The 18957-nt window shown below is 36.4% G+C and overlaps 2 protein-coding genes and 1 pseudogene across 2 annotated transcripts; 2 read left to right on the forward strand and 1 right to left on the reverse strand.

Moving 5' to 3' along the window:
• Positions 1 to 844: 844 nt before the first annotated feature.
• LOC130718964 (uncharacterized) lies at positions 845 to 1979 on the reverse strand (annotated as a pseudogene).
• A 328-nt stretch (positions 1980 to 2307) lies between these two features.
• LOC130718796 (uncharacterized) lies at positions 2308 to 4886 on the forward strand. Its single transcript, XM_057569423.1, has one exon. The coding sequence runs from the start codon at positions 2530 to 2532 to the stop codon at positions 4879 to 4881; it is 2352 nt and encodes a 783-aa protein (XP_057425406.1). The 5' UTR covers positions 2308 to 2529; the 3' UTR covers positions 4882 to 4886.
• A 9110-nt stretch (positions 4887 to 13996) lies between these two features.
• On the forward strand, positions 13997 to 17525 carry LOC130717868 (uncharacterized). Its single transcript, XM_057568249.1, has 4 exons — positions 13997 to 14800; positions 15339 to 15686; positions 16099 to 16713; positions 16815 to 17525. Exons 1-4 carry the CDS (start codon positions 14333 to 14335, stop codon positions 16830 to 16832), a joined length of 1449 nt encoding a protein of 482 aa, XP_057424232.1. The 5' UTR covers positions 13997 to 14332; the 3' UTR covers positions 16833 to 17525.
• The last annotated feature ends 1432 nt before the right edge of the window (positions 17526 to 18957 follow it).

An 18957-nucleotide genomic window follows, 5' to 3' on the forward strand; every position in this document is an offset into this window, starting at 1 on the left:
CACTCAAACACATAAAAAATTGGTTTTTTTTTAATATGTAAGTGGGCTGCATTCAGGTTAGGCTTGCTTTGTTTGATGCCCATAAAGCTCATTGGGCCTATTATACGGACTTAAGCCGAACAATTGTGATATTTTTTTGCGTTAAATATGTACATTAACTAGGGTCTCCCTAATATACACCACTTTTAGAATGGTGCAATTTTACACTACTTATTTTGACCGACTATAGCAGATCAACATATTATTATTTTTTTAAAAAAATATTATTAAAAATTTGTTATATATTAAATTTCTTAATATATATAAGGGATGCTATTTTTTTTAGGCTAGGGTACACCTTAGAGAAATAATAGGGTAATTTCCCTAATATATAAAATATGTGGTACCCTTCATTTTTTTGGGTGTGGTACCCGAATTAGATAATTTAATAAATTATTATCATATTATTCAAGGTAAATATTGCATCTTTAAATTTTACTTCACTTATCAATTAACTTTATCTCATGAAATTCATTTTTTAATGAAAAATGGACGAGTGGTGGAAACGAAAGATGGTGATGAAGATGCGCGTAAAATAATCATGGTTAATGGATGAACAAAGCTCAGAAAACACAACTTGCATATCTCATGTCCCTAAGAATGGAACACTGCATTACTATGATATATCAAAATCAAAATTTTAATTGATACATGAGTCTTTATTATTGAACCATCTCATTTTGGGTACCACACCCTAATCTGGCTTAAGGTACCAGGGGCGGATCCATACCTTATATACCAGTGTGGCTAAACATAAAAGAAATTATAGACTAAAAAAATATATTGAAAATATAATGAAGTGTATTTATAATGAAAATCGTCTATTATCCATTTTTTGAAAATGAGCTAAAATAACATCATTGTTAATTGTTCCAATAACATCTCTTTCTATAAAAGTTACAAGACGATCATTTAACCATTGATCACTCATTTTGTTACATAAATGACTCTTCACAAATTTCATAGTTGAAAAATTACGTTCCACGCTTGCAGTTGCTACCGACAAGACTATTGCACTTTTTTGTTTCCACAAGTTTTGCACAAAGATCTGAAAGTCCTTTTAACTTTGCAAATTTTGGATCACATCGAACATTTCTAACATAATTCTGAAGCTGATGTCGCACTACCACTTCTGGCACAATTATAAAATTATTTGGATAAAGTTCAACCATCCTCAATAATTTTTGAACATCAAAAGCTTCAAATGATGATGAGTGACTCAAACATCAAACACATTGTAAAAGTTCAGTATTCTCTTCAACAAACCTAGCATTGAGCTCATGTAACTGCAAATCTAAAACACTAAATAAACAATCATGCTTATAACGATGCAAATTAGAAACACTAGATGTGATAGCATGTAGTCTAGGTTTCTTCGCTTGCACATACAGTGCATCCAAATCAGGCACATCAATGTCATGCTTATTGCAAATTTTCATAACCTTAGATATAAGTTCTTCCCATCCATCATTCCTCATAACCTTAGATAAAAAAAAATTAAAAAAAAAAACCGGGGAATTCCCTTCAGGATACTTTGAATACCTTGATGTGATTTGCACTAACACATCAAACCCATCTTTGATAATAGTTTACAGAAGTATGATTCTCACACTTCACTCATGCATTAGTGAAGTAAAGGATGATTTAGGATAAAGTAAACAGGGGCGGACCCACATAGTGTTGAGGGGGTTCAACTGACCCCCCTGAAAAAAAAAATTCCTACCTACCCCCCTATAATAAATTTTTTTTGACCCCTCTGAAATTTTAAAATTGCACCCAGCCACCCTGACCCCACTACTCACTCACACTCCTTTCTCTCTCTCTCTCACACACTCTCTCTCTCTCAGTCTCTCACGCTCACGCACTCACCCTCTCTCAAACTCTCACGCACAGACGCACTCATTCACACAGCACCACCACCACCGGCTGCCGCACCGCCACGGCACGACACCACCGGCCACCACCACGGCACCACTGGCGCCACCGTCCATCTTTGCAAGCTGTTGAAGGTTAGTACTTAGTTAGGTTTAGGTTTGGAAAACCCCAAAATTGAAAACCCCAAAATTGAAAACCCAAAAATTGAAAATCCCTTGATATATTTGCAAGCTGTGGAATTTATCCTCTAATTTCTGATTGTCAACCTTCACGTTTTACAGACTTGCTCCTTTTGTTTTAAAGGTTAGTTTCCTTCCCATGGACTTATTTGGCACAACTCCTTTGTATCAGAGGGATTATTTGATTATTTCAATGCAGCATTGATGTTCTTTGCAATTGGTTTCTCAGATATTAACTTAAGAGATGTGTGATACAATCATCCAAGTGATTTAACTATAGTATAAAATGTAACAAATCAGTATTCAGAATTTTTTAACTCTCTTTGTAGTTAAAATATATGCTTGTTGTCAAAACTGAAAGGAATTTTGTGTTAAGTATCCGTCCATCTTTGCAAGCTGTCGAACTAATTTAAGTCTACTCTATCTTGTGAAGGTCATGGATAAATTTTTAGTAAAGAGAGCAAGGTCATCAAGTGAGCAATGTGGATCAAGCTCGTCACAACAACAACCACCACATGTTGAAGTTAATCTAAATGAGTTGCCATCGGATCCTGGATTGCGACCAAGAATTACAACATATCATCCTAATGATCAAGATAAGATACGGAGAGCATATTTGCAAAAAGGACCATGTCAACCTAAGAATCACAACTTTCCACAAAAGAAAGTCGGAACCTCAAAAAGAAGATTTTCCACGGCATGGTTCACTGAATTTGGAAGTTGGTTAGAGTACAGCATTGAAAAAGATGCTGCATATTGTTTGTGTTGCTATCTCTTTAGGCCCGATCAAGGAAACCAAGGTGGTGGTGAGACATTTGTCACCAAGGGATTCAACAAATGGAACAACAAAGAAAGGATCACACTTCATGTTGGAAGTCCTAATAGTGCTCATAACATTGCTTTCAAGAAATGTCAGGACTTAATGAAACAAGATCAACATATTGACACTGTCATGTCTAGGCATTCTGACACACAACGCAACATCTACAGAACACGCTTAAAGGCAACAATTGATTGTGTTTGTTGGCTACTAAAGCAAGGCTTAGCTTTTCGTGGTCATGATGAGTCAAAGGGTTCTACCAGACAAGGTAACTTCCTTGAGCTACTTAAATTTCTTGCCATGCACAATGATTTGATAAAAAGTGTTGTTTTGGATAATGCTCCTGAAAACCATCAATTAATTGCTCCAACAATCCAAAAAGATATTGCTCATGCTGCTGCATCAGAAACTACTAATGTTATTATTGCTGATATTGGAAATGAATTCTTTGCTATTCTTGTTGATGAAGCTCGTGACATATCAACTAAAGAACAAATGGCAATTGCTCTGCGTTATGTTAATAAAACTGGAAGTATTGTTGAGCGTTTTTTAGGCATTGTTCATGTTAAGGATACCACTGCTTCATCATTGAAATCAGCAATTGATGAACTATTTTGTAAACATGGGCTTAGTATATCAAGTATTCGTGGACAAGGTTATGATGGTGCTAGCAACATGAGTGGAGAATTTAATGGTCTGAAAAGTTTAATTTTAAGGGAGAATCCATGTGCATATTATGTCCATTGCTTTGCTCATCAATTACAACTTACTTTAGTTGCTATTGCTCAAGAACATGGTGAAGTTTCCTTATTTTTTAACTTAGTCTCCAAGTTAATGAATGTTGTTGGGGGATCTTGCAAGCGAGTTGACATGCTTCATGAAAAACAATTGGAACATATTAGAGAAGAATTAAGCAGAGGAGAAATTTCTAGTGGGCAAGGTCTTAACCAAGAAACTAATCTGGCACGCCCTGCTGATACTCGTTGGAGTTCTCATTATGTCACTTTGGTTAGGATAATATTGATGTATTCTGCTATTATTGATGTTCTGCACATTATGAAAGAAGACGGATACCCCCGACAGGCAAAAGGTGAAGCATCTGGTCTTTTAATTATGTTGCAAGGTTTTGATTTTGTATTCTTCTTGCATTTGATGAGACGTGTATTGGGTATTTCACATGAATTGTCACAATCATTGCAAAGGAAAGATCAAGACATCATGAATGCTATGAACTTGGTTAACATCACAAAGACTAGGTTTGCATCACTTAGGAATGATGGATGGGAGCCTTTATTGAAGGAAGTAACTTTATTTTGCAATAAGCAATCTATTAGTGTTCCTCCTATGGAAAGTGTGTTTGTTAGTGGGCAGTCACGGCGTCAAACGCGTAGCATTACAACAGAGCATCATTATCGTGTTGAGTTATTTTATACCGTGATAGATATGCAGCTTCAAGAACTCAATGACCGTTTTAGTGAGATTAATACCCAATTGCTCCTTTGTTTGGCTTCTTTGGATCCATCTAATTTGTTCTCTGCTTTTGATAAGGCAAAGGTGTTGGAATTTGTAAGTTTTTATCCAAATGAGTTCACTCCATTTAATTTAGTGATGCTTGATAATGCACTAGATTGTTACATCATGGATATGCGAACAAGTGATGAATTTGCCTCTTTGGAAGGACTCCAACAACTTTCAGAGAAGTTGGTTGAAAAAGGAAGACATGTTGTGTATCCACTTGTTTATCTTCTTTTGAAATTGGCACTGATTTTGCCTGTTGCAACAGCCACTGTAGAAAGAGCTTTCTCTGCTATGAATATTGTGAAGAATAGGCTGCGTAACCGAATTGGAGATACATGGATGAATGATTGTTTAGTTACTTATATTGAGAGTGATGTATTTAATAACATTGACTCTGAGCTTATTGTTCAACGATTTCAGAATATGAAATCGCGTAGAGGACAACTATGATTTGTATAATTTCTTATGTATAAACATATTACAGTTGTTTTTAATTATATTTTTTATCGATGTACTCATTTGAAAAATTTGACCCCCCTGACCCCGGGGTCCTGGATCCGCCACTGAAAGTAAATAGAAGAAAAATTGACAAAAATAAAGTCTAATTTCGTACATATGTCTCTCCAGTTTTCTGCCAAAATATCTCTTTATATAGATATTTTAATATCCCTTGGTGAAGAGAAACATCACTTGGAGAAACAATTGTCAGAAAACCGTTATATATTATTAATGTTCAAAATGTATACAAACGGCTATGTTGGTTTATTTGACACGCGTCAGGTGGCATAACTGACGGTCCTGGGGTCGTGAGTTCAAACCCCACCGACGCATTTTTTTGCTATAAACTTGAATTGAGGTAGCATAGGGTGTTGCCTATCCATTAGACCAAATCACTACATCAGTTAAATGCCGAACATTAATTAATATAATCAATGATAAAATTCACATTTCCAAGTTCATCTTTTGAAAATATTTCTCACAAAAACTAGTGTTGCTATAGCCACACTTAGCCTATGAGTGGGTCCGCCCATGGTACCACAGCAAGCACACACACACACATATATATATATATAGATACGAGACTTCATGTTTTAATCTAGATCATTCATGATTAAATTTTGTGGTCGTGATTTATTCTTATTTTCTCACATAATTAAGATTACCTTTCTCATTATATATATATATATATTATCCTTTTACATATATTGTTCATTACCCATTTGAGCTGGTAGGATGAATCACACAATATTAATGGTCTGGCATCAACGTTACGTGAGGTCTTAGACATAAGAAAGTAGCAATAAATACAAATCGTACATGAAACAAGATAAAGAAAAGAATTCAATTAAAGACCTAAAAAAAAAATTGAAGGAGCTCGAATACATTAATTCCAGGCCTAAAGTTAACCATTACAGGAATCTATGAGATTCTCTCATAATTTAATTAACTTTGTTTTTTCTGATCATGCAATTGAGATTGCTTCCATGTGAAGTGTGTACCATTAGCATTATTTGGACTAATATTGGTCTTCATACCGAAAAGAAGAAATATCGAAGAGTATATCTTTGTCGGACTGCCGAATCAACCAGGCCATAGCCCATTAGCCAGGTACAAGGAAAGATGATAACACTACAAAAACAAAAACCAAAAACGCGCAGTACATATATATATATATATAGCGGCGGTTTGTTTCTTTGTTTAGCAGAAATATTTAGCCTCCGTAGAGAAATTATTGGCAGTTTTGAAAACCCCATAGTTGCGTTTGCCACAAACAATGATCAACTGCATTTTTCAGCAACCTCTCGGACACGTATAATTTAGTGGTGGTTTTTAACTTTTCACAGTTGCAAGTTTTGTATAATTTTAAAATAGCATAAGAAATGGTATTTTGCAACGGTTGTAGTTGCCGTAATAAGGATGTAATTGTTATTATGTAACGCAACGGTTTCCGACTCCCTAAACTGTTTCATGGGTGCAAAAAGCACCTAAAAATAGCATGTGAGCCCCTGAAACCTAGAATGTTAATTTGGAATTTATCATACTAATTAGTAATAACTAAAGAAATGATTTTTCTTAATTGGGAGTGAAAAAAGAGAGAGGGACCAAAAGAAAAAGAAAAATCCTAATCTTCCCAATAGAAGACAAGAAACATGACTAAATAAACCACTACAGAGGACAAAGGTTTCCAAAAAAAAAGTGGACGAGGAATAATTTTTTTTAACAAAGTGAATGAATAGTGGCTCTTTGAAAGAACACCACTTGAATTTGAGCCTAAAATTATACTAATTAAACAACAAGTCATAGCAGAAGCTGTCCTAGAATTTTAAGAACTCTTATAGAGAATACTTTGTCAAAAGGACTAACAAACCATCACATAGTACATAATATACAAAAATTAGTTCAAATATGAAAAACTCTTTTAGAAAAAATTTGTCAATAAGTAATATTAGACGTACATACCAATTCGCAAGACTGTTTGAAACTCCCAGACTCCTTCAATAAAATTGTTGTAAATTTAGAAGAATGCTAAAAAAATGAATAATATTTTCACAAGACTTTTACAGTGCCCCTTTTATAGGGAGAACCGCTCTATTGTAAATCCAACAAAAGTGGGTAGGACGTCTAAAAAATCATAATTGTCAAAAACGCCTCGCGCAATTAAACATGCATGAGGGTGGAAAATCTTGTCGTTGAGGGAAAGGGAAAGGTCAAGGGAGATGCCGAGACCGAGGGAAAGGGTAAAGGTGGTGGAGGAGGAGAGACGGGGCAGAATAAGTAACTTTACCGAATGGAGGGTGATAGTTGCCGAAGGAGGTTGAGGGTGGGTGAGGATGAGAGGGCCTGAGGGAGATGTTGGGGGTGATAGTGGTAACGAAAGAGGGAGGAAGGTGAGGCAATGGGCGACAGAGGAGGATTGGGGGGGGGGGGAGGAGGGTCGAGGGAAGGTAAGGGGGAAGGGCGGCGAAGTAGGGGGAGTTTGGCAAGGCAGGGAGAGACGCGGAGGAAGGTGAAAGATTGGAAAGAGTACGTGTTTGGGGAAAATGCGGAAGAGAGGCTTATAGTAAAATTTTGGGCAAAGAAGTCAATGGTCATTAGTGGTGGCTTGGCCGATGTGAACTTTGCCCATGAAATAGGTCGTGTCCATGTGGCATTAGCGTCGGTCATACTACGTTTGCCGAGGAACATAACGTTAGCCTTTAGGCGCTCTAATTTCCAACAAGCAAACACTACGTTGACCAGTTATTAATTTAGGGAATATTTAAACTGACAGTAAATATCTCAATTAGCAGACACAATGTAACGTCGGTTAAGTCGACGCTAAACTAACGTGTTTTTTTTTGCTTTGTGTTGTTGGTTTTGCGGACGCTAATTAGCAAAATTTAGCGTCGGTGTGACAACCGACGCTAAAACAAACTTTTGATGTAGTTTGACACCACAATCTCACTCACACTTAGCATGATATATAGAGAGAAAAAATAAAAGTAAAGGATTGTGACGTGCTAAGGAAAAAAAAAATGGTGAAAATAATATGTAAGAGAAAGTTTGGTGTGTACATGTGTATACTATATAAATTTTTTTTTTTTTTTTTTTGATGAAAAATGGACTAGGGGATCACATAATAGAGCTTATTTCTTTAATTACATCACCATGCAAGTAAGTGTGAGGAAGAAGGTGAGGAAGAGAAAGGGAAGGGGGAATTCATACATGTAAACCGGATTCATGACAATACAAAACAGAGGTTCCCTCTCACCAGTTCCCGTGATGAGCGACGTGATTAGGAAACGTGCTTGGAAAAAAGCAAAAGCTTGGTAGTAGTGGCTGGTATGAAGTGCACGTCCTTTTGCTAAATTGCAAACAAACTAGCTAGCTTAGTCAAAAAGTAACTACGACTACAAATATGTATCCACTTACCACCACAATAGACCAAAATTTGAACCTTCACCTCTTTAATTAATAATTTTTTTTTAAATTAATATTATATTATAATATTAAGTTTTCCATTAATGAAAAGATCTATATCAATATTCTATTCTCATAGCCTGAAACATCTATGTCTATCTATGCGTATAAAAAAGTTTATCTTCTCTGAAAAATGGAATTGACCTTGCACCAAGTTGGTGTCGTTTCAGATTTGGCTTGTTGGTCGCTCTCATTATTCAATTTTCGTCTCCTTCGTGGCCGCAAGTTGTAACATTATTAATACGAGTTTGATCAAATTATCCAATAATGTTTTGATTTTTGAATGTACCAGATACTGTTATTGGAAGCCAATAAAGTAATTGGGTCATATAAAGGTTAGAAGTTTCAACATCGTTTAGTTTTCTTCACATAGCTCAGCGACCTACCTATACCAAACGATAAAATTCCGAAGTAGTTGGTGAACAAGACTACGAGAGTGATGGTTACTTGACCTTAATGCGGCTTAAGGGTTAGTATTAGACCATGTACAATGGTCTGTTGAAACTGATGTTGAATGTTGTTGAAACATGTTTAGCCCTTGCATTGGTCTGTTGAATGTTGTTGAAGTTGGGAAAATGTTGAAACCGTTCAACATTGTTGAGAGGAGCATCCGGAGCCACGTGGCAGCTCCGGATTGGAGAACGCTAGGCGCGTGCAGGACACGCGCCGACAACGCGCGTGGCGTGTCAGTGGGAGAGGAGAGAGAAGACCGAGTGGGTGAGGATGGGACGCGTGGCAGCGTCCCATTGGCCAGCCGGATTTTTTTTTTAAAAAAACTTTAAACTGAATTATCTTGTTGAAATTTTTTTTTTTTTTTTTTTTTTTTTACCAAAATTCATAACTTTTTTTTCTCTATAAATAGAGACTTGGTTTGATAGATTTGGACACAGAAAAAAAAACCAAGTTTTTCCCCATCTTTATTATCTCTCTCACCATCTTATTATCCTTCTATTAGCATTTGTTTTGAAATGGATCCCAACAATCACCATTACAACACCCAGAATTCTTCAAGCTACCCAATTTCCAACCAAAATCCCAACAACTATGAAGATCCAAATCAATTTTCTTACCCACGTCCTCAAAATCCCACCAATTATCAAGTCTCACATCAATTCTCCAACCAACGTCCTCAAAATCCAAACTATTTTCAAGTCCCACATCAATTCTCCAACCAACATCCTCAAAATCCAAACTATTATCCAGATCCAAATCAGTATTCGAACCAGTCATCATTTGTTCCAAACTTTCATCCATCTTATGGATCTGTGAGATATCCATCTCAAACACCCCAGTCTAGTGGTTATATGCCAATGGTTCGTGCAAATTTTCCTAGTGTTGATGGACCGGAATTTCCGGAATTTTCAACACAAGTCAATCTTGGTGACGGGTCAGCTGATAATGAAGTCAATGAAGTCACTCCTAAGAGCAAAAAAACGCATGCACCCGCATGGAACACTGCACAAAATATGGTGCTAATTAGTGGGTGGATTAACTGTGGAACAAGCAGTGTTGTGGGGAAAAACCAGAAAGGAGAAACATTTTGGAGAGATATTGCTGAGTATTGTAATGAGCATTGCTCATTCGATCCTCCGCGTGATGGAATTGCATGTCGAAACCGTTGGAATTATATGAACAAAATACTGGGTAAATGGATTGGCGCTTATGATGCCGCTAAGCGTCAAAATAGAAGGTACTACAGCACTGGAGTGTTTACGTAGATTCTGTAATGGAATCATACGATTGTATGAGCACGAGTACCTGAGAGCACCAACTCAAGAGGACCTGCAAAGAATACTACAGGTTAGTGAACAAAGGGGGTTCCCAGGCATGATCGGGAGTATTGACTGCATGCACTGGGAGTGGAAAAATTGTCCTAAAGCATGGGAAGGTCAATTTACTAGAGGGGATAAGGGAACCACTACAGTTATTCTTGAAGCAGTTGCATCTCATGATCTATGGATCTGGCATGCCTTTTTTGGATGTCCGGGAACGTTGAACGACATAAACGTTCTAGATCGATCACCAGTGTTTGATGATGTGGAACAGGGAAAGGCTCCAACTGTGAGTTTCATATTACATAATATGATTGTTGAGGATGAACGAGATACATTTGCTCAACGTTGGACCGATTTTGAGCAATCTGGGGAAGGTGGATCTAGTACACCGCAACCATACTCGACCGAGGTGTTACCCGCTTTTGCAAATCATGTGCGTGCTAGATCCGAGTTGCGTGATTCGAACGTTCATCACGAACTGCAAGCAGATCTAGTGAAGCACATATGGACAAAGTTTGCAAATGCTTTGTGATGGAAGATGATTTGTATCGTACTAATTACGTTATTTGTGTGTTGTGTGCTTAGTTTGTTGTCTTGCATTTTAAGTTAAGAAAATAAAATAAATTATTGTGTGCTTCGTTTATCGTCTTCCATTTTTTAGTTAAGGAAATAAAATAAATTATTATCTATATTAAAAAAAATTAATTCGTTAAGTGTTTATTATTTAATTTAATTTAAAATAATAATTGTAATTTTATGTAAATAAAAAAAAAAAAACATAAAATTAAATAAAAATATGAAATAAAAAGTGGTGGGGTAGGGTGAGTGGTGGGGTAGGGTGTTGAGAGAGAAAACCATTGGAGTGGGTATTTGTTGAAAGTGTGTTGAATTGGAGAGAGAAGATGATGTGGAGTGTTGGGAAGATAAAAAGTGGTGTTGAATGGGAAAAACTTGTTTACACCATTGTACATGGTCTTATAGTCTTCTCCATTCATTCAAACTGTGATCGAGTTTGATTAATTAATTAAAAGAGATTTGCATATCAATCTAAAAAGTAATGTCCATTCTTGTACTTATGTATTGGACGTCATGTCAAACCAATTGGATGAAAAAATGAAATGATCAACACTTATTTCAAACAATGAATGTTCAAATGAAAATATTAAAATGAATGTTGTTAACACTTCTTGCATGAAAACATATGCATATTAAATACCCATTAAAATTGGGGGTTTTGTTATGCTTAGTGTCGGTTTAGCTGATGCTAAAGAGCTAAAGTTAGCGACGGTGTTTGGGCCCATGCTACTTTTTTACGCTAAAACAACATTTCACATAGTGAACACGATGTATATCATGTATTGTTCTGCATGATATCTACAGTTTAGGTGCTCCCAAATAGCGAGCAAATGACTCTAAGGAGATAAAAGCGTTTAATATGAAGATCTTTCAAAATTTGAATCGTAAGTTGAAAAGAAAATTTCACCATTTAATAAATATATTATTGGTTAAAAGAAAATTTATTTATCGGGTATTGGGAATATAGATAGGAAAATGAAACTTAGATGAAGAGAGATCGCTTGTCACGAAGGTCATACTCGATTGCGAGTAGTTCTTTCCATTGATGTGGTACTTTCATCGCCTCGACAAATCCTTTCAAGCTAAAGAGTTACCACGCGACTTGTTCCTAACAGCCTAAACTTTCGGTATATTGACAAATTTGACGTTGATAAATTACCGCCGGTTGAGACTATCGGTATATCAACGAAAGTTAGACTGTCAATAATTAATCGGAAGAATCATATTACCGATAGTTTTTTACAGTTGACGACTTTCGGCTATCGGTAATAATAACTTTCTTATAGTGTAGGACACGGTGATGGTGATGAAGGTTGGGCTAGGGCTAGCGGTGGCGATGGATAGGCGACGAGTGAGAGTGAGATAGGGTAGAGACATTTTGTAAAATGCCAAAAAATAGTAAATATTTTTTGTTACAATAATCAACTCAAGTGTGTTTACAACAGTGTTAATATTAGTTTGTTTGAAGCTATTAATAGTTTTAAATTTACAATTTGAAATTGTTAGATGATATTAACTTGTATTATTATTGTAACAAATAAAACTTGTATTATAATTTTTTAAAAATAATATTAATATATCCCGAGTCAAACGGTTCAATCAGTGATCCAATAGTCAGATCAGTAACTCATTGACCCAATAACCTGATCTAGTCAATTACCGGATCAAATTTAATAAGACTGGTTTAGAATGAGCCCCTGCCCACCATGCAAGTGAATGAAAAAGGTAAAAAAAAAGTGTTATACTCCATTCAAATTCTAAAAATGGGTTGCCAAGAGAGCTGCATTAATACATTCTCTCAATTTATATAACCAAATGCCTCCATGAAATTCGAGTATATTATTTGTCATCACTAGCTCTGAATTAAATAATTGAATTAATTTAGTTGTAATTTATGAAGCGCATGCTTAGGTTGAATATGTTTTGAAAATGTTTCTCATGATGGATCTGCACTGATTAAAGTATTCCAAATGATGATGCTCATTAGTCATTAGCTTGATGGAGAGTGGAGGCCAATACTACTATTATAAAAACCTTTTGCTAAGTTATGAGAGTTATGAGCATTGGTAACGGCGCTTTTCTGTCTCACTGTCTGGTTAGTGCCGTGGTTAACCTGTGGTAACGGTCGACTTTGATCGATTTGGTTCACAGATTCATTATTTACATTCTATACATAACTTGATTCATAATTACGGTGGAATTGAGCTAATTTGTAAATGTGAAGTTTCCGTATAGTATGATCATGATCTCATGTAATTGATCTAAATGATTGAGAATACATTTAGTCATAGTTTATAAATATGTTAATTTTGTAAAAAGTTAATATTGATTAAGAAATAAATAAAATATTGTGATTAAATGTTTGTTTTTTTTAATAAATTGAATGTTCATTTAAAATATAATTAATATTGATAAAATAAATATTTTGGTGGGCTTTGACACCTGACAGTGATACTAATCCATATATTATGATGCGCTAATGGTGAATTACCGATCACACTAAGTCTCGATTCTCTCAAGTAATGATTGAATCTTTAAGACTCCAACTTCATGATTAAGAAATAAAGTGAGCTAATCACTGTATTATTAGTCTTGAAGTTTTTTTTTTTGAACGTATTAGTCTTGAAGTTTAATGTACTAAAAATACCAAAACATTAGTAAATAATAATATTCTTAAATTAACAACACCTTGGGAGCATGCATTAAGTATCCCCATCCCCTCCCTCACATCACAAAAATTCACAGATCACATGACCCAGAACGATTCGCCGTCTGATTTTTCCGTTTCAAGTATCACCACACTCCTTTACGTTGTTTACTCCCTGTCCTCTTCCCATGCCCAATCCCACTCCTCACTTTCCAGATCCATACTCACCAATTAATTTTATTTCCATAACTTTCAAAATCAAAATTTTCCCAATTTATGCACCAAAATTTTCCTCAATTAAATAAATTTCACAATTTCTAACGCAAAAACTCTACCCAAGACCCAAACAAGTAATTTATTATCCATTAAGACAATCTTATTCCACACAGACGTAACAAAAGTCAAATGTAGGAGAAATTTATCTTGTATAAGAATCCAACTTCTCATATTAAGGTTTACACAAACACTTTTAACCACTCCGATTACACCAGCGTTAACACCCGATTACTCAAAGTAATTTAATTCTAATTCCTTGACAGAAAATATAAAGAAGAAGAAAAGAAAAGCTTTAAGTATTGGGCAAATTGTGGTGTGAGAATGAATCCAGTGTAGACCACAGTTTACTTACCTGTCTGGCGGCAGAAACACCAAATCAGTTGCTTCACACACACCTTTCTTTCCCTTCTCTTTTTCACTAACAATTTGTTTCCTTCTTTTCTCATAAACCCACTGTGCTGTGCAACAAAACACCCTCATTTGATTCTCTTCTCTTCTCTCTCTCTTTTCTTTTCTCTTTAAAAAAATAAAAAATAATAATCTGTTTATTTTATTTTATTTTGTTTTTATTTATTTATAACTGTCAGTGCCAGTGTTCCCCCTTTCTTCCCTCACTCACTGTTCTTCTGCTCAGAAAATTTGTAGAGGGAGTGGCAAAGTGGTAATAATGGAGAGAAAGCAAGGGTTCTTCTCGGCGCTCAAGGAGGAGGTGGTTCGCGGTCTCTCGCCGGCGAGGTCACGGGCCAAGAGTCCGGCGAGGAGCGCTTCTCCGATGTCGGGGTTACTCCGGCGACGGAGGAAGCACCACGCTCCGCCTCCGGAGATTTTCGTTACGAGATCGGGGAGTCTCAGGCCGGCGGAGGCGTTGTCGCCGTTGAAGGAGGGTCCCGACGGAACTGACGGCCAGTGCTCCAGCAGAGGGGAAGGACGGTGGGGGCAGTGGATGAAGGGACCACTGGCTAGAGCGCCGTCTGTTTCTTCTTCTTCGTCGTCGTCTTCGGGTTCTTCTTCTGCTGCCGCATGCAAAAAGTCCGATCTGAGATTGTTGCTTGGTGTGTTGGGTGCTCCACTTGCTCCTGTTCATGTCTGCACCACTGACCCTTTTCCTCATCTCAGCATCAAAGACATACCCATTGTTAGTCTTTCTCTCTGTTCTGTTGTGTTGTTTTGTTTTTGGGTTGGAGTTAAGTTTTTGTGATGATATTCATGTTCATTGATCAGTGAAATGGTCAAATTAGTTTGGGTGTGTGATGATTTTTCTGTTCTTTGTGTGGTATTGTTACAGATCAAATAGGCTTATGGTTCATACATATCATGTTTCTATATTCCCATTTGCTAATTCTAAGTTCTAATGTCTAGCCTGGAATAAATGGGTTTTTGTAATGGGTGATATGAGAGAATGATTTTGATTTGTGATGACAAGATGCAATTGGAAGATTAGGGAATATTCTGGATTATGGTAACCATGTGACTGGTTGGTGGTTTTGTGTCATGGGCTCATGGGGTTATATTTAGAACATTTAATGTGTTTATGGTGTGTGTTGTGTCTGTATTTGCAGAAGAGGTAATAGGGGCTGGTGTTACTTTTGATCTTGAAAAGGGTTCTGTTCCTTTGTTTTTATTAGATTTATTGTTGTGATATAATGTGGTTTTGTTGGGTGTTGTTGTTGCAGGAAACTTCTTCTGCTCAGTACATACTGCAACAGTACATTGCTGCTTCTGGAGGGCAAAAGCTTCAAAATTCCATCAACAATGCTTATGCCATGGGGAAGGTGAGGATGATAGCCTCTGAGTTTGAGACTGCGAACAAGGTCACTCGCAACAAGAACTCCTCCAAAGCTGCAGAGTCCGGTGGGTTTGTCCTGTGGCAGATGAACCCAGACATGTGGTATGTGGAGCTTGCTCTTGGTGGCAGCAAGGTTCATGCGGGTTGCAATGGGGAGCTTGTGTGGAGGCACACGCCATGGCTCGGTGCACATGCAGCAAAAGGGCCAGTGAGGCCTTTGAGACGTGCCCTTCAAGTGAGTTTACCCCCTACATTCAATACTTGTACTACTCTTTTTTTCTACCTTTAAGTGCATGCTTTATTGCTTTTGATAAAATTGATTGTGAAAAAAAAAAGAGTTGAAAGTAATGTGATTCTTTTGGATAGGCTTACTATAAAAGTGATTTTTTAGGAAAATATAAATGTCTTGTGAGGAGCTAAAATCACTTTCATGCTTACTCAAGAGCTTGGTCTTTTTGCTTTGACTTCAATGTGATTTTGTCTGTCTGAAGTGTTTCTAAGAATTTCACTCAAACATGTTATGATGATGAAAAACTACTCTAGAGAAGAGTAGAACAGAAATGCTTCTATGGAGGAGCAACGTGAAACCAAACATATACCAAGTGTTCCTCTTGCTAGTCTACAGCTCACACTCTTTCTATTTGCAGGGTCTTGACCCAAGAACAACTGCGAGCATGTTTATCAATGCAAGGTGCATTGGTGAGAAGAAGATAAATGAAGAGGACTGTTTCATCCTCAAGCTTTGTGCGGATCCCTCAACATTGAAAGCAAGGAGTGAAGGCCCAGCAGAGATTATAAGGCATGTCTTGTTTGGGTACTTCAGTCAAAAAACAGGACTTCTTGTTCACTTGGAAGACTCACACTTGACCCGAATTCAGAACAATGGAGGCGATGCGGTGTATTGGGAGACCACCATAAACTCATTTCTTGATGACTACAGGCCTGTTGAAGGGATCATGATTGCTCACTCAGGTCGATCCGTGGTGACACTGTTCAGGTTTGGGGAAACAGCAATGAGCCACACAAAAACCAGGATGGAAGAAGCATGGACAATTGAGGAGGTCGCCTTCAATGTCCCTGGCCTTTCTGTGGACTGTTTTATTCCTCCATCTGAGCTAAAGTTTGCTTCCATGAGCGAAGCCTGCGAGCTTCCTCAAGGTCAGAGGGTGAAGACTTCTGTGGTAGCAGGTGCTGCATACCATGCCAAAGTTGCTCAACTACAAAAATCACATGAAAGCAATATAAATAACGTTAACTGGAAGGTTGATGTTTAGCAAAAGAGGAAGTTTCTGGATTAGCCTAGATGTCTAGTTTTAATACTTTCGTGGACTGCTGACTAATTAAGTGCATGTTTGGTAAATAGGTTCAGTTTCGTGTGTAGCATGCGTATAACAGAAGCAACAGCGTGCAGCTTCTGCCTCGAATACGCGATTATGCCCTACGGAACGCTGAACCAAACATACACTAATGCAGGTAAATGGTAAGATTGCAGCAGGGTTGTCAAGAGTTTTCTGCTGTAGATCATTGCCTCATCAAATTTGTAAATAGAAATGATCAGTCATGGATCCAAAAAAGTGAATTTAAATACTCTGGGTTTTGGTGGATGATTATGCTCATCAAGGTTTGATTTTTCCCCTTGTTATCCATAAGGCTCAATTTGGGAATCTGCTGATCGTTTTGTAAGCTATAATTCGTGTAGATTTTTTTTTTCTGTGAAAGCTTTCTGCAATGATGCTTGAAGATCACAGTTACAACCTAGGTTTTATCACTGAAAAGTTTTTGCTATGAGTTTTAAGTCACTAATACTGATCTTGCTTGTGGTACCTGAGGAAATCTCTTCCATCTTTGACAGGAAACTAAATAGGGTTGAAGAACTTTTGAATGTGTTTCATGCTGCGTTTGTTATGAATTGTAAACCATGTACCTAGAGTTAGTGGAAGCTAAGTTATTCCTAGACCTAAGATTCTTATGCTTTTTAAGGACACATATATTGACTATTTCCACAAGCTTGTAACAATATTTAATTGTAACTAATGTCAGAAGAATTTCAAGATTTCCTGCACTATTCGAACTACTTTTTTTTTGTTAGCAAGAAAAAGCTATTCAATTATGTACTTTGAATGATGATGGCTTTTTCATGCAGTTTGATATCATCATTATCTCTGTCCCCTCATGCGCTGCTAGCTCCGTCAATTATGCTTGAGATGTTCACATCTGCTTGAGATGTCCACATCTCGGTATAGTTCTTTGCACTTGGAGATAATATAGTATTTTCTTGTGAAAATATTTTTCTAATATATATATATATTTGGTGAAAATAGAGTTGTTATCTTGCCAAACCTTTTGATCCCCCAATGGACTTTGAAACCCATCGACGCAAATTAGTTTTACAAGTAGGTAAGCTACCCCTAAGTCCACGTTGAGGTAGACGTTACATCCTCTCATACTTCTTTGTTGAAAATGGAAAAAGATAAGAAAAGAGCTCAAGTATAAAAAGGTAGTGTATTTACTGTGACTGATTTTCATTTCTTTCTTGGATCATCTCTCATGCGACTTCCAACTACTCCCTCTTTCCTAAATAACTGACACTATTTTTAGTTAAATTTTGTTTCTCATTATCTGTCACTTTACAAAGTTCAAGAGATCATTAATTATATTTTACCAATTGTACCCTTCATTTATTGGTGGTAGAAAAGTTGAAAAGTTAAAGGGTATAATAGAAAGTTAGATTGTAATTTTAATAAAACAAGAACATTAATTGTTATTTCTTAATACTTATGCAACAACCTTAAAGTGTCAGTTATTTAGGAACGGATGAAGCAGTAATAATGTGGTTAGATACCAAATAAGTGGAACATGAATAGACTTTCATCTAATTCATGAGTTTGTCCACATTTTTATTAAAATCCGTCTATAAGTGACAATAGATATTCGAAAATAATGATTTTATATAATTATTTAATGTCTAACACTCTGAAATTTGTGCTTTTAATGTACTACTCCATCCCATTTACTTTCCCCATTCATTAATATCTGTCACTTTAAGATTTGCGTACATGTATTACGAAAGAATTTTTTTTTAACAATACAAAATAATATTAATGTACTTGTTTTGTTTCTATCAAAATTATTACCCAACTTCCTAATGTACCCTTCATCTTTTTTTTTTTGACATACCCTTCATCTCTCTTATTAATTATGACTCTTCAATATTTCTATCACCATTGAGTTAAGGGTACAATTGGTAAAACATATTTCTTAAAATTGTAAGAGTGACATATAAATAAAAACAAAGATCAAAATATCTATAGATACAATAGAGTATAAGTCACTTACACTTTTATTCTCATATTTTCCTCTTTGTTTTATTCATTTTCTGATTTCTCCGTAAACAAAATAAGCATAGAATTAAATCACTAAGGTGCAATTTTAGTATTTTTCCCACGTGCAATATAGTCTTTTCTCCTCTTTGGCTTTCCCCCTTCCGATTTCTCCCTAAACAACAA

The sequence above is a fragment of the Lotus japonicus genome, chromosome 5, assembly GCF_012489685.1.
Source record: "Lotus japonicus ecotype B-129 chromosome 5, LjGifu_v1.2".
Classification (NCBI taxonomy): domain Eukaryota; kingdom Viridiplantae; phylum Streptophyta; class Magnoliopsida; order Fabales; family Fabaceae; genus Lotus; species Lotus japonicus.

What these genes read in the sequence shown, in the direction of transcription:
- LOC130718796 (XM_057569423.1), top strand. Translation starts at nt 2,530, where the DNA reads ATGGATAAATTTTTAGTAAAGAGAGCAAGGTCATCAAGTGAGCAATGT.
- LOC130717868 (XM_057568249.1), top strand. Translation starts at nt 14,333, where the DNA reads ATGGAGAGAAAGCAAGGGTTCTTCTCGGCGCTCAAGGAGGAGGTGGTT. An exon ending in GCATCAAAGACATACCCATT is followed by an intron (nt 14,801 to 15,338) that starts GTTAGTCTTTCT and finishes TTGTTGTTGCAG; the next exon opens with GAAACTTCTTCTGCTCAGTA. An exon ending in CTTTGAGACGTGCCCTTCAA is followed by an intron (nt 15,687 to 16,098) that starts GTGAGTTTACCC and finishes TTCTATTTGCAG; the next exon opens with GGTCTTGACCCAAGAACAAC.